Source organism: Lipophrys pholis (genome assembly GCF_963383615.2).
Source record: "Lipophrys pholis genome assembly, chromosome: 13".
Taxonomy (NCBI): domain Eukaryota; kingdom Metazoa; phylum Chordata; class Actinopteri; order Blenniiformes; family Blenniidae; genus Lipophrys; species Lipophrys pholis.
In genome coordinates this window covers 11,231,806-11,244,858 of record NC_137632.1, presented here as the reverse complement: position 1 = coordinate 11,244,858, position 13,053 = coordinate 11,231,806, and the positions used below count along the sequence as shown (strand labels likewise).

General features: G+C 39.5%; 1 protein-coding gene across 1 annotated transcript in view; it reads right to left on the bottom strand.

The window, feature by feature from the left end:
- Positions 1-13,053, bottom strand: part of LOC308119304 (glypican-6-like) — an 87,183-nt gene that overhangs the window by 65,769 nt on the left and 8,361 nt on the right. The window contains exon 2 of the mRNA XM_080479236.1: positions 73-231. Coding sequence (XP_080335362.1) covers positions 73-231 — 159 coding nt within the window. The remainder of the gene's footprint in view (positions 1-72; positions 232-13,053) is intronic.

Here is a 13,053-nt window from a genome sequence, read left to right as displayed (position 1 = left end):
AAAAAAAGAAAGAGAGAGACTGAGTGAATGAAACAAAACTAGTGCACCGAGTTAAGGAGAAAAAACACTTACCGTCAAATCTTTGATGTCTTGAAACGAAGGTGCTCCTCAATTCATGACTCATTTCATCAACCAGGTTCTCAAAGTCCTGTTTACTCTGCTGACCAAATTTGTCTTCCATTTCCTGGGTGCAGCATGTGTTTCCCTGAGAACATACGCGGAGATGTTCACCTGCAAAATACACACCGACAAGGTTTTTATTCACAATACCCTTCGGGACTATGGAAGCTTTGCTGATAAGTTAACATTAGGATCAAAAGTTCCCTTTAGACGAGTCCTGGGACATTTAGTGTGGCGATTGCACAGGGAACGTTGCAGAGAAGGGCTTGAGGCTTGAGTGTAGTGCTGGTTGGTGAAGACTTTTTTAGCCTACTTGTAGGAGGTTAACAGTAAATTTTCATGGTGTCTTGATGTTAGTTGGCATGAAAACGGTTGATGAAAGTCATTAAAAATGGCACTTTTTGGAAACAGCTTCGAGAGGACAAAGTTGTTGAAACACACTGGTCTCTGTCTGCATCCAAACAGGGCAAATAGAATATTTCTGAAATGCAGAGTGCTGCACATGCAGCAGTTGTGGTAAATACTTCTTCTGTACATGCACGACGAGATGGACAACACTAATAATTCCATATCCAGCGTGCTGCTTGTGCCGCTCACTCACGTGCATTTACGACACAACTGTCCGTGGAGATGCAATTCTTTTACAAAAGAACCAATACTATGTGGGTGTCTACCATGAAGATGGAGAGATAAAAGGCGCTTTAAAGTTCATATTATGCTGTTCAACATGACGAACTCGAGTCCTCACATATAAACTACAACATTTTCAGCATCACATGGCACAATGCTGTTTTGAATTGCTCCAGTATGAACAGGACCGAAGATACAGCTGGTCCCTGTGGATGAGTTTGAGGGGGGGGGGGGGGGGGGGGGGGGGGGGGGGTTGTGTCTGCTTACAAAGTGCTCTGCATCACATGACTCTGCTGCAGTGAAGGATATAATGTAAAATGTCTGTGGTAGAGGGGCCATCAGAAAAGGTCTATGAGTTATTCAGGTAGGATTTCATGTCTCATGTCAGTAATTCAAGACAGAAATACATGAACTGAAACAAAACCAGTCTCGAAATAGAAGAAGTGGAAAACCTATAGTCTTTTAACATGGGTGAGGTGACAGGCTGCATGTCAAGATGTGCTAAGGCCAAGCAACAATAACAAAAAAAAAAAAATACACACATGTAATCTTTCATATGATCCAAGACTATCTGTTCCAGGGGTTTTCATATCAAAATGACTGTTAGTCTTATGATTGTCGACCGGGTCCTTCAGTAGTGATTGAACAAAGTTTAAAAAGCAACCTTATAATATCCCGGACACATTCAGAGGCAGAAGAGGTTTAGACGGTGTTAAACGTAAGAGAGATGATTGTTACATCATGAAAGGATGTTTTGTGGTCAATATGAGGGAAGTTTTAGGAGTGTCTGATATGTGACACAGCTTTGTGCAGGAGTATTGATCTGATACTATTCAAGAGGGCCAAAGACAGGCGAGGAAGGTTTCCTGAAGAGCTGAAAGGACTGATAGTTGTTGATAACCATTCATTCATTCATTCATTCATTCATTCATTCATTCATTCATTCATTCATTCATTCATTCATTCATTCATTCATTCAAATGGAGGCCACAGCTAAAGTTAGGTTTGAAGGGTTTGTAGTTGTGGAGGTTAGAAATACATCAGAGAGTTTACAAGTTAACTCGACTTGTTAGACAATCTTGCGAACAACAACTGCACTTTGTGTGATAAGAGATGAATAGGTACACAGTATAAAACCTGGGGTTCTGTGAATGAACACCCAGTGGGTGAGCATGAGCCACATTGCACCCCTTCAACTCAGTCCCACGCATATAGTAGTTTGGATGAATGCCATATTTATTATTAGTCACTTTGTAAAATATTACTGATAACATGAAGCCATTCAATTTTAATAATGGCTGTATGTTTAATCATTTTGCCATCAGTATATTTATTTTCCATGTATGTTTTCTCAAAGAAATTTAGAAAATCTGGCAAAAGACCTTGGGATCCCAGATATTTCCTGGTGCAGCACACTTCCGTTCCTGAGACATCTGAATGCTCGACGTATAATCCATTAGGTATTCCGCAAAAAGTTTGATTATGTGTCATACTCAATGTGCCATCTTTATCAAATGTGTAGTGTTATAAAGTAGAGAAGTACTTTATAGTCCAACTATATACAAATCACACAAGCATGACCACCGTGGTATGATTTTCTGATAGCCATGATAATGAAATGTTACAAACAGGATGATGTGCTGTCCTTTAATGTTCTTTAGTAATACATTCTTGTTCAGCAGCAGCTGTACCTCGACTGCAAATAGAGGAATAACATGCAAACACAGAAGAAAAGGGCCCAATGGCCAGCGGATTCAGACCCCGATTTCATATAATTTTTTTCTTACCATTGCTACACTAAAACTCGGGCTGTACGATGTTAAGTAAACAAGCAAAATGTGATAATGTTACATTAAGTATATGAAAACTCTGTGCTTTGGGATTTGCATTTCCAAATTAACAGTGCTCTTCCTCTTCATGGACCCAACGTCAGCTTGACACAACTGAACTGCGTTAATTTATATTTTTTATTTATTTTTTTATCCAATGTGCCATCTGTAGTTCCCACCAGCAGCATTTCAGAAGTGAAGCAGGATGGCGACTTTGTTGTTTTTAGTCATTTTTTGCTTGATTTTTCTGTTTCTGAACTCTGTACCGTTTCCATCCGGGATGATGCAATGTTGGAATAATGGAGAGAAATACGACCCATTGTCAACATACTCAAGTGCAGCAGCGATTGGCCAAATGTGTTAACATGCAGAGCTTTAAGGTGCAGTGTTTCAGCCAGTCAAACAAATTGGTAACGTCACGATAACGATAAATTCACGATAAATTGCAGCCCTACATGAAACTAAGGGATACATTCCTCAGTGTCTATAAATTATCTAATGAACTAAATCATTACTTCAACCATTTTTGGCCAATTGTCACTCCAAAGAATTTACCGTTAGAGACCAATAGTAATTAAGTCGGCACTTTTCACCAGAAGGCTATACATAATATAAATGAGTTAACGTGGGTGTCTGTAAACCACTTTTTTTGTTCATTATAGTTTTATTTATATAGCGCCAATTGCAACATAGTCATCTCATAGCTCTTAGCATGCAAATAAAATAAAGCCAACAATCCCACATGAGCGGGCACAGACGACAGTGGAGAAGGAAAAAAAAACCTCTTTTTAACAAGAAGAAACCTCCAGCAGAACCAGACTCACATACCAATGAAGTATTTTTATGTCTATTCTACATAACCCTGGGATTCTCTCTGTGCTTCACAAACCAAGTGATATTCAGGGACTGCTGAACAGTCTAGAATGAAACTCTTTACAAGGAATAACACTATATTTCCTTTATAGGAAATGAGCCCTTTGTTTCATACATGAATGGAGTGTGTGTGTGTGTGTGGGGGGGGGGGGGGGGGGGGGGGACTACATGCTGTGCCTTCTGTAACATGACTTTGTGATCTATTTCCTCATTTGGTCTTATATGAAGTGATTTCACTGACCAGTGGTTATCAATTCAATGCATTATTTTTAAATATTCTCCCACATTACATAATTGATTACATTGGCTGTCTACTGACGTGAATGAGAATGCTAATGATGCATATCATCTAATTTCCCCAAACAAAGGCAGAAACAGTCCACAGGAGAACCTTCTCATCACATTTACTGCCTCTGTGAGGTTAGATTGCTGGATTTCAAATTGTTGTGGTGACTGCAGTTTATCGGGAGATTTGGGGTTTTAAAAGGATCAGGTCATCTTCAGGGAAGTGACTCATTATATCACAGCAACACTATTTACTCATCAATTATGTGGTTTTTACACGAGTATAGTTGAGTATTGAGAAACGAGTAAATGTAAAGTAGCAACATCAACAAGAGGTATTGATTTAAACCGAGTGTAAATATCTTGAGGCATTCAACGCATTATTAAAATGAATGGCCAGCAGATCGTTTTTACTTTCAACTTTTCATGACATTCGTCATATTTTATTTAACCTAAAACATTTCAGTCCCACAACTCCTCCAACTATCCATTCATCCTTCTTTTATTCCATGTTATCCAATTCATGGTTCTGGCAAGCGGGTAAAAACAGCATGTTTTATTCATGATAATAGTTTTTAAACTAAAAAATAGTTATAGATTCATGCATATCGCTTGACCCAATCATCCCAGTTACTGTGCTACTTAAGTACATTTCAGGACCAGTATTTCATTACACTAATATCTGTACTTCCACTCAAGTAGAGATGTTGAGTATATACTTTTCCCAGCTGTGCTGGTATTAAAGTCAAGAATAACCCTCAAAACTCATAATAAAATAAAATAAAACTGGATTGAGCTCCTGAGGCTCTTTAAAGAAAAAAGCAGTTTACAAGCTTTACCAGGGATATGTTGGTATAAAAATCCCAACAGTGACATTCTGTTTTGGAGTCAAATCTGTCAATCTAAAAAAGAAGGACAGACTTTGTGTTTGTTCATTCTAATACAAAATAATATCTAGCATTATTTACCTAGTGCATACTAAGCATACAGTTATAAACGTTGTCCCTGTGCGTTATTTCCAGCTATTGCAGCTTTCACTCTTTGAAAACATTTGAATTTTAGATTCATTGGTAACCATAAATTATAAGTGAAACTGAGTAAGTACATCGCTCAGCACTAGGACTATCAACAAGTCCATGACGCAAATTGTGAGACAAAACCAGTAAAAATCGGAACTCAAATCCAGACTAATGCCAGAAGCCAACATACAACGGGAGAGAACCATGTACACTAGTTATAGTTCAACAATTTGCTATTACTGCAATGTGCTATTTACGAATTACACTCTAATTATTCAGTGCTACATATGTGTATATGATCAGGTCAATGAGTTCAGATTTGGCTTTTCAATATAAATATTTGAAGATTCAATCCTTTTTTATACCTATAAACAAACAGTTGTTAAAGGGACAGGTTTCTCATTGAGCTTTGGCGAGGTGTTCAGAGTGTTCAAAGTTCACACAAACAAGCCAGGTTAGGCTCTTTATTCATGGATATTATTCATGTGGTTTGACAACAAAATTTGGTCTGCCCAGGCACAGTCCACGACAACACTTCAAAACTATCACAATTCAGCAGGAAACCCGCAGACCTCGCCACCCTGGTTGTGATGTGCTCCAAACCATAGGATAGGAACACAATTTGTACCACCTCTTGTGTGTCTGTTGCACACTGGAGTCGAGTTATAAAATTTCTTTGATAATGGTTGAAGCAACATGTTCCCTTGTAAAATAAAGGCATTGTTTTAAATGTGGGGTTTTTTTTGTACATAAATTGATTTAAGTGAGTGCGTTAGGTGCATAAAATACATTTTAATATCTCTGTATCTCGTGCATCTCTGAAGTACAAAATCCATATAGAATGTGAAATGCAGATATGATAAAGTACCACTTTCAGTACTTTTGTTTGTTCCTCACAGAAACAACAGGGAATGAAAAATGTGATTTAAATGGTTTCATCTCCATTTCTTATGGGAATCTGCTTAATGTACCATTCTGTTTAATTTCACTTTCTATTGGGCAGTGGGTATTTCCAAACATGTCGATGGGGAATATCCCCCTTTACCTCCCAATGAGACAATATATCAGCTAAATAAACATTTCACACTTAGCAATTTTAGCGAACACTTTTTTAATGACAGAATTATAGCTATTGTAATGAATCTCTGACTTCAATATGTTACAGATTAAACGTCTTCTTATAATTGAAATGAAATGTTTTTAAAAATCTAGAACATGATGGGAACACATGGTTGAATGCATTCAATCCATTAAGACAAACCATAAAGTCAGGATTTAAAGACATTCATATAGAATATAATTGAGGGCTCTTCCTCAAAACAGACTTCAAAATGAGTGAAAATTGGGGCTAATATACAGTATATACTTCTCATTGCATGCTTAAATAGACATCGACAACGTCTCAATTCTAGCAGAAGAATCTCTCTCTTTGTTCTCTTCAATTCGACTGAAAAGTGTTATTCAAATAGCGCCTATTTCTCAAATCATGGATCCTCAAACTTGTTTAATATCACAGACAGACAGGAGAAAAGAGGTTACATTACTCGCGAGTCCCGCAGGCTACAAAGTTTGAGTGCAGTGTTTTCATCAGATATGTCAAGAAGAGGGAAAGAAATCCATCGTGACACAACAACCCTACTGTGTGCTCCAGCAGTCTCAACAGAGCAAAACATCACTTCAATGTAAGCCTGTCGTACATCAACATATGGGAAGGAGCTTTCAAGGGACTCCACCACTCAGCAAAGTGCCGCGACCTTCCAAGTCAAGGTTAAAACAGCACTGGGGCTTCACGGACCATCTATCTACCGGAGCGCAGACCACACATTAGCATCAGACAGGAGCGAGTGTGGACCAGACAGTTCTTTTACTGCTGGGAGAAACACTTGTTCTGTCATTATAAAGTGGTTGTAGAGGACTTTATGTAGTCACACATTAATAACATATGGAAGATGGATACTGATACTGAATTGAGGCCACAGCATTGTAAGTAAACCCTGATTAAACATTGTGTCTCATAAATAATACAATCGTGAGGCTTGAGATTGCTTCTGAACAATTAATACATGTAGTCCGGATTATTTGGACACACATTAATATGAAAGGACAATGTTATGGTAAAGGGAGGAGCTCTTGTCTATACATTGTACAGACAAAGCTTTTCTTGTCTCTACAGGGTTGCCCTTTTATTTTTTCTTTCTTTCAGAATCCCATGCACCAATGTCCCGTTGATCTATGCACAATATTCTTCTGCTTTTCGATTGATTGGTGATCAGCTGCAGGTGCCAGTGGTTTAGCGTGCCGGCTGCCGAGGATTTCTGACGCCGTCGGGAAATTATCGCAGGATGTCAGTGGTCGCACAACCATGACACTGGCCGTTGGAAAACCTCTTCAATCTCTCAGATTATAAGACACAATGGCAAAAATATCCTAACAGTTGCCCATACACTGTCTGAAAAAGGCAAAATCGCAGTGTAGCTGCAATCAGGGAACTAAAGGACGGGCGACGGTGGAACAGTGGTTTTACACTGTTGCCTTGTGAAAAGACATGATGACCAACAAGGCGATCCAGTTTGCATGTTCTCCCTGTGTCTGCATGAGTTTTCTAGTGGGTTCCTACCTTTATTCTTGCAAACCTCAAACATATTTGTTTGATTCAATGGAAACTCCAAATTGTCTGCAATTGTTGCATTGGCTGGGATCGGCTCTAAATCGCTGAGCAGCCATAGTCCGAGTGAATCAGGTACCAAACATGGATAAATACTAACATCTTATGTCGAAATGAAAAAAAAGGTAATTACTTCTGCCTCTAAGTCAGCACTGGTGGGATTTTCAAAGCATCTTGGGAAGATTTCAGTTCTATAGATTAATGTGGTTGTTTCTCTTTCTGTTGACACTATTTAATTGCTGCTTCAACGTGAAGTGAGTGAAGATGCAAGAATCCGAGCACGAGCGTCCCAATATGGCAATTTTTTAAAGTTAATCCAACTGAAAACACATTTTTTTTGAGCTGATATACTTGTCTGGTGTGTGAATTTCACCAGTGAGCTTTTACAACCATCGATCTGCCTCCAAACATTTCATCAGAAAGTGCACTGTCCATTTAGAAATCATCGAGCGCAATTACTGTAGCAATTTAGGAAATTACTTTGCTTTTCCCTCCCAGATTCATTTAGGTGTCAACTCTAAACAATGAAAGAATATGAAACATCAGAAACTTTCAGGACCAATCTTACCCCATGATTAAGTTCGCTGATATCGATCCTGATGCTGAAACTGGATGAAAATACTCAATTTCGCTGCAAGACACTGCATTGTTTTCCATTAGTGGCATTTTTTATGGAACTCAGCGGGTTTTATTCAAAGCAACTGCACAAACTGGTAATGATGCCATATTTTACTTTATATAATTCAAGTATACGACGCTATTACATGTCAGTATAGATAGAGCTTGAGGCAAAGTTGAAGCATTAAACAGCAAAATGCCATTACAAAACTGTAAAGAAAAAGAAAGGAGTAAAATGCTGTGCTTCACCAGCTCATTCCCCCCATCAAACACATGCTGAAACCTTTCATGCAATTCAAATTTTCAATCATAAGAAATATGTCAAATGTGTTTCCAGTGAGTTTTTCCTCACTGGTAGAATTTCTTTTTCTCACCTCATGTGGCTTATTTCAAGAGAAGAAAATAGAGCAGCTTTATTGTGACCCGTGAGATTTGCAAAAAGGTTTTTGGAAACAGTTGAGAAAACAAAAATATTCTTCAAATAAATATGTGACCACAGCTTCAGGACAGTTTTATTTATATATTTGCATCTCATTACATCTGCTGGCAACGGGTCAGAATTCATGCAAACACAAGGTGGGGGTGGGTGGGTGGGTGGGGTTGGCTTGGGGGTCCAGTAAGATAAAATAAAGTTGACTGTGATCTTTAGTGAGCCATACTTTAGCAGGATACAGAAAGTATTTTCCACTTATATCCTGATTTTGAAGCTCGCTTTCGGCAAGCCGTTCAGTATTAAGAGCACGGTGAGGGGGAAACAAAGAGGCTTTTCCCAGCCTAACCTCACTGTAAGACCCGGTATCCTTCCTTCACTTCTTCAGAGCTGACAGGAGGATACATGACTTCACTTCAAGCAAGTAGACGGGACTGTTTAACGTGCACACAGAGCCGCCGATCGCACGCACATTAACATATTAATGGCAATACAGCAGCGGATCCAATACATACTAATGTTGTGTCACTTGTGTTAACTATGTGACAACATTGTGAAAAATGTAAAGTTGGGCTTTAATAAGAGAGGGATATTCAGGCACTCAGATTTATTAACATCGTCCATCATAAGTTGCAATTACAACATGTCACTCTCATGATGTTAATCAAATGGAGTGTCAGTCAAATCAAACACTCTATTATCACTATGACGCTCGGCAAGGATATTTAAATTTGACCTTCTTCCTGCTGAGATGGGTTCCTACTTTGCAACACATACTTGCCATTTAACAGTCAGTATTCAGTATTGACAAACCATAAAAGACGAGCGTAACAAGTCAATGCTCGGACCTCTCTCCTGCCACTCTTGCGTCTCCGCAACCACCAGACGGCTGGTGATGACACTTTCACCCAAATTACATTTGGAGACAAGAGTCGCGGGTAAATGTGCACGTTCTGAGCTGAACTGTAACTTGTGAAAATAAACCACCTACTCATACAAAACAAGATTCCAGAGTTATTCAATGTACAAAACATAGCTACTCACACATCAATGATAGCCAGCAGACAGTAATGTTATAATAGTGTGATAACAGAGAGATCAGAGTTGTGTGATGGACCGGCACTCACACCCTCTGACCTAACCCCTCAACCCTGGAACCTTTGGCTCCAGCATGAACATCCATCATCGATGCCTCTGTCTTCTCCCAGCCCACAATGGGATAAAGACACACTGTAAAGGTACTTCCTGGACAGATCACACATGCATTTTTTTGGGACTGTGGAAAGAGACACACAAGCAGATAAGGTGAGCGTCCAATCTCAGGATAGTCCATCTGTGAGTAGAGACTATTAACCACTAAACCAATGTGCAGGCCACTGACATGAAAAGCAATCATAATAGACAGGATTTCCTTTCCTGAAATTCTCAATCAGGAGCAACGCAGAGTGGTTTCTATTGTTAAAGGTCTTTTTGTCTTTTGGCTGCATGTTTAATGCTGGATGTGTTGCCCGACACGATCCCAAGCAGGTGGGAGTTAAAGGTGTTACTAACCAAAAGTGGCGACCAATAAAAAGTGGGATTCAGGACAGAAAAGGTCCAGTCACCTGCTCACTTCTCAAGCTTCTAGACGACTCCGTACAAGAGACAAACACTGTGATAGAAACTGTGTCTGCTTCACAATCTTATTTGTTCAGTTTGTTTTACTAGTATGTAGTCGCACTTCCGAAACACCTTTCAAAAACATCCCAGCTACTGAATTGTGAAAGTCACATTAATCAGAAGTGTTTTTGTCTTTCAAAAAGAGCAGTCAACTCTGGTGTTAATATTAAATCTCCAATGCCTCATGCTCAATAATGAAAGACATAACAAATTATCAGAGCAGAAGTAAACACAAACACAAAATACGGAACGATATGCAAGCGTTTTCTTTTGTCCCAACACTGTAGAAGAAAGATGTGTACAACAACAATTCTAAATGTGTTTCTTGGATGATGATGGGCGCATAAGAAAGAAGATCCATATGGAGGATGCAATCACAGACGAGAGGACATTTAACAGCTACCCAAAACTGTAATCACAACATAGCATTAGAGACACTGAAGTCGCTTCTAATTCCGAGTTTCAAAACACATTTCCAAAAGTGCTTTATGACGACTGTATGGAAGGGATGCTTTTCGACTTAACTTGTGACTGAGGTTGTTTCAAACTGTCCAAGTTTTTGCACATAACGGCAAAGGTAGGCCAACTCTCTGAAGTATTCCTCAGTGTACCTGGCCAAAGAGACACACAGCATATGTGCTCTGCCATCTGCTCTGTCCCACGGTTCCTCCTGACAAACATTTTATGGATTCACACTTGAAGCCACCGTCAGTCCTAATGAGATCAACATTCCTTGTGTCAGAGCAGTTTTTGTTTTTCTCCCTGTGACATCAGTTCACCCCAAAGAAAGTAGCAGGGATTTTAGTAACTTATATTTTTATAAAACTCTTATCAGCTCACTGAAATCATGAATGGCGTTGGTGAGTTAAACCTTCACCCAGTGAGTAAATACCGCTCTAATTACAATGAACACACATATATCATATGCTTACATAAATGCACTGATCAGCCAGAACACTATGCACACAGACTGGTGAAATAATCATAATAATAATAATGTCATGGTACCTCATAGTAGGCGCAATTTATTAAGTAGCAAGTTAACAGTTTGAATTTAAAAGATGTGAGAGGCTCAAAATGGAAAATCAAAATGACTGAGCGAGTTTGGCAAGGGACAAATTGAGATGGCTAGACAGGTGGGTCAGAACATCTCCCAAAATGCAGCTCCTGTGGGTGTTCCCAGTCACTATCTATCAAAAGTGGTCCAAGGAAGAAAAAGCGATGAACGGGTGACAGGTTAATGGGGGCCAGGACTCATTGATGCAGGTGGGGAGGGAAGGCAGGCCCCGATCGAACAGAGGTGCGACTTTAGCTCGGATTGCTTCAGGTTAATGCTGGCTCTGACTAAAAGAAATCAGAATACACCGTGTTTTGTTTGTATGTGGGGATGCAAAAAGGATATCTGCACAATATCAGGCAAATGATCATAATGGTTGATTGGTACAGCAATTCGTAGTGGATTTTTTTATTTTTCCTTTTTGGGTGAAAATCTGTCTGTAAAAGTGTGAAAGCTCCTGGACTGTACAGACTTCAATAAACAGTTTATGACGAAATTCACAGCATTGACTCAAACAAGGCACAATGCACTGTAACAGAATAACAACAGAATAATTGCAGTGATTATTGTGAGGTCTCAAGAGACTTTCATCAACAGGTAAACAAAGAGTGAGTGAACCAGAAAATCACAAAAACAACTGCTGCAAGTAAGTCACAGTGTGGATATAACTTGTGAATAGATTTTTATTGTGTTTTGTTGCTTCACGAATAAAAGAAAATGACTCAATAGATGTGACTGTAACACATTAGGAAAGCACACCCCGTCCATCTCCTGATCAACTAGAACGGGCACTCTGTAGCACGAATCCCGTCGCCAACGCTGCATATGTCACCAGGGAAACCACTGGAGTACAAGGTTATTTGATCCACCACACCCCTCCTTCCATCATTTGTCATGGTTGTTTTTGGGAAAGGTCGGTCAAATAAATAAATAAATAGATACATGAATACCAATAAATCAATCAATCAATCAATAAACACACATGGATGAAAATATAACCTTCGCCCCAACTTTCGTTGGTGAAGGTATTTATAAATCAGCAGGTTGTCTTTGTTTATATAATAGAAAAAAACAAACGTCTATTAAGGGTGTAATATTATAGGTAGCACATGGTTCGGGCTGAACCTCGTTTTTTTTTGGGCCACGGTTTTGGTTCCGTTTCGGAACATGTTTTGCGCGTAAAGAGAACATGTTTTTTTGAAGAGGCACTATAGATCCGTTGAAAAGCTTTCTCGATAGACAGTCCGTTTTTTCCCTGGTGTTACATTTTCAAGTCCTTGACTGTCAGAAAGCATTACATCGGGGTGCTTACGCTGCAGATGCACGCTCATATTGCTTGTGTTTCCTTTTACATATGGGACATGTGTCAAGCAACATTTGCAGACATTCAAATTTATGTTAACTGCTTTCACACCAGCGAAACTGAAATGATCCCAAACCAGTGATTTGTATGAAGCCGGCGCAGAGAGCATGATGCATCGCAAAAACCTTCGTAAAACTAGTTGTAGTGGAACAAGGAGCAATTCAGCAACTGCAAAACTTATATCTCATCTCAAATGTTTTCAGGAAGTATTTGCTGAAATGTTTTAGTAGTTTGAGTATGTGACCGAGTCACCATATTGGTTCTGTTTAAACTCCAGGAGCAGACAGCCCCTGAGTGACGCAATTATGGACACCGCCTCGTGGCCCAGGAGGGCTGTTATGCAACAGGCTGACTCGGCCTGTGGACACACACCAACACACACACACACACACACACACACACACACACACACACACACACACACACACACACACACACACACACACACACACACACACACACACACACACACACACACACACACACAGGCCTGTAAAGCGTCAAT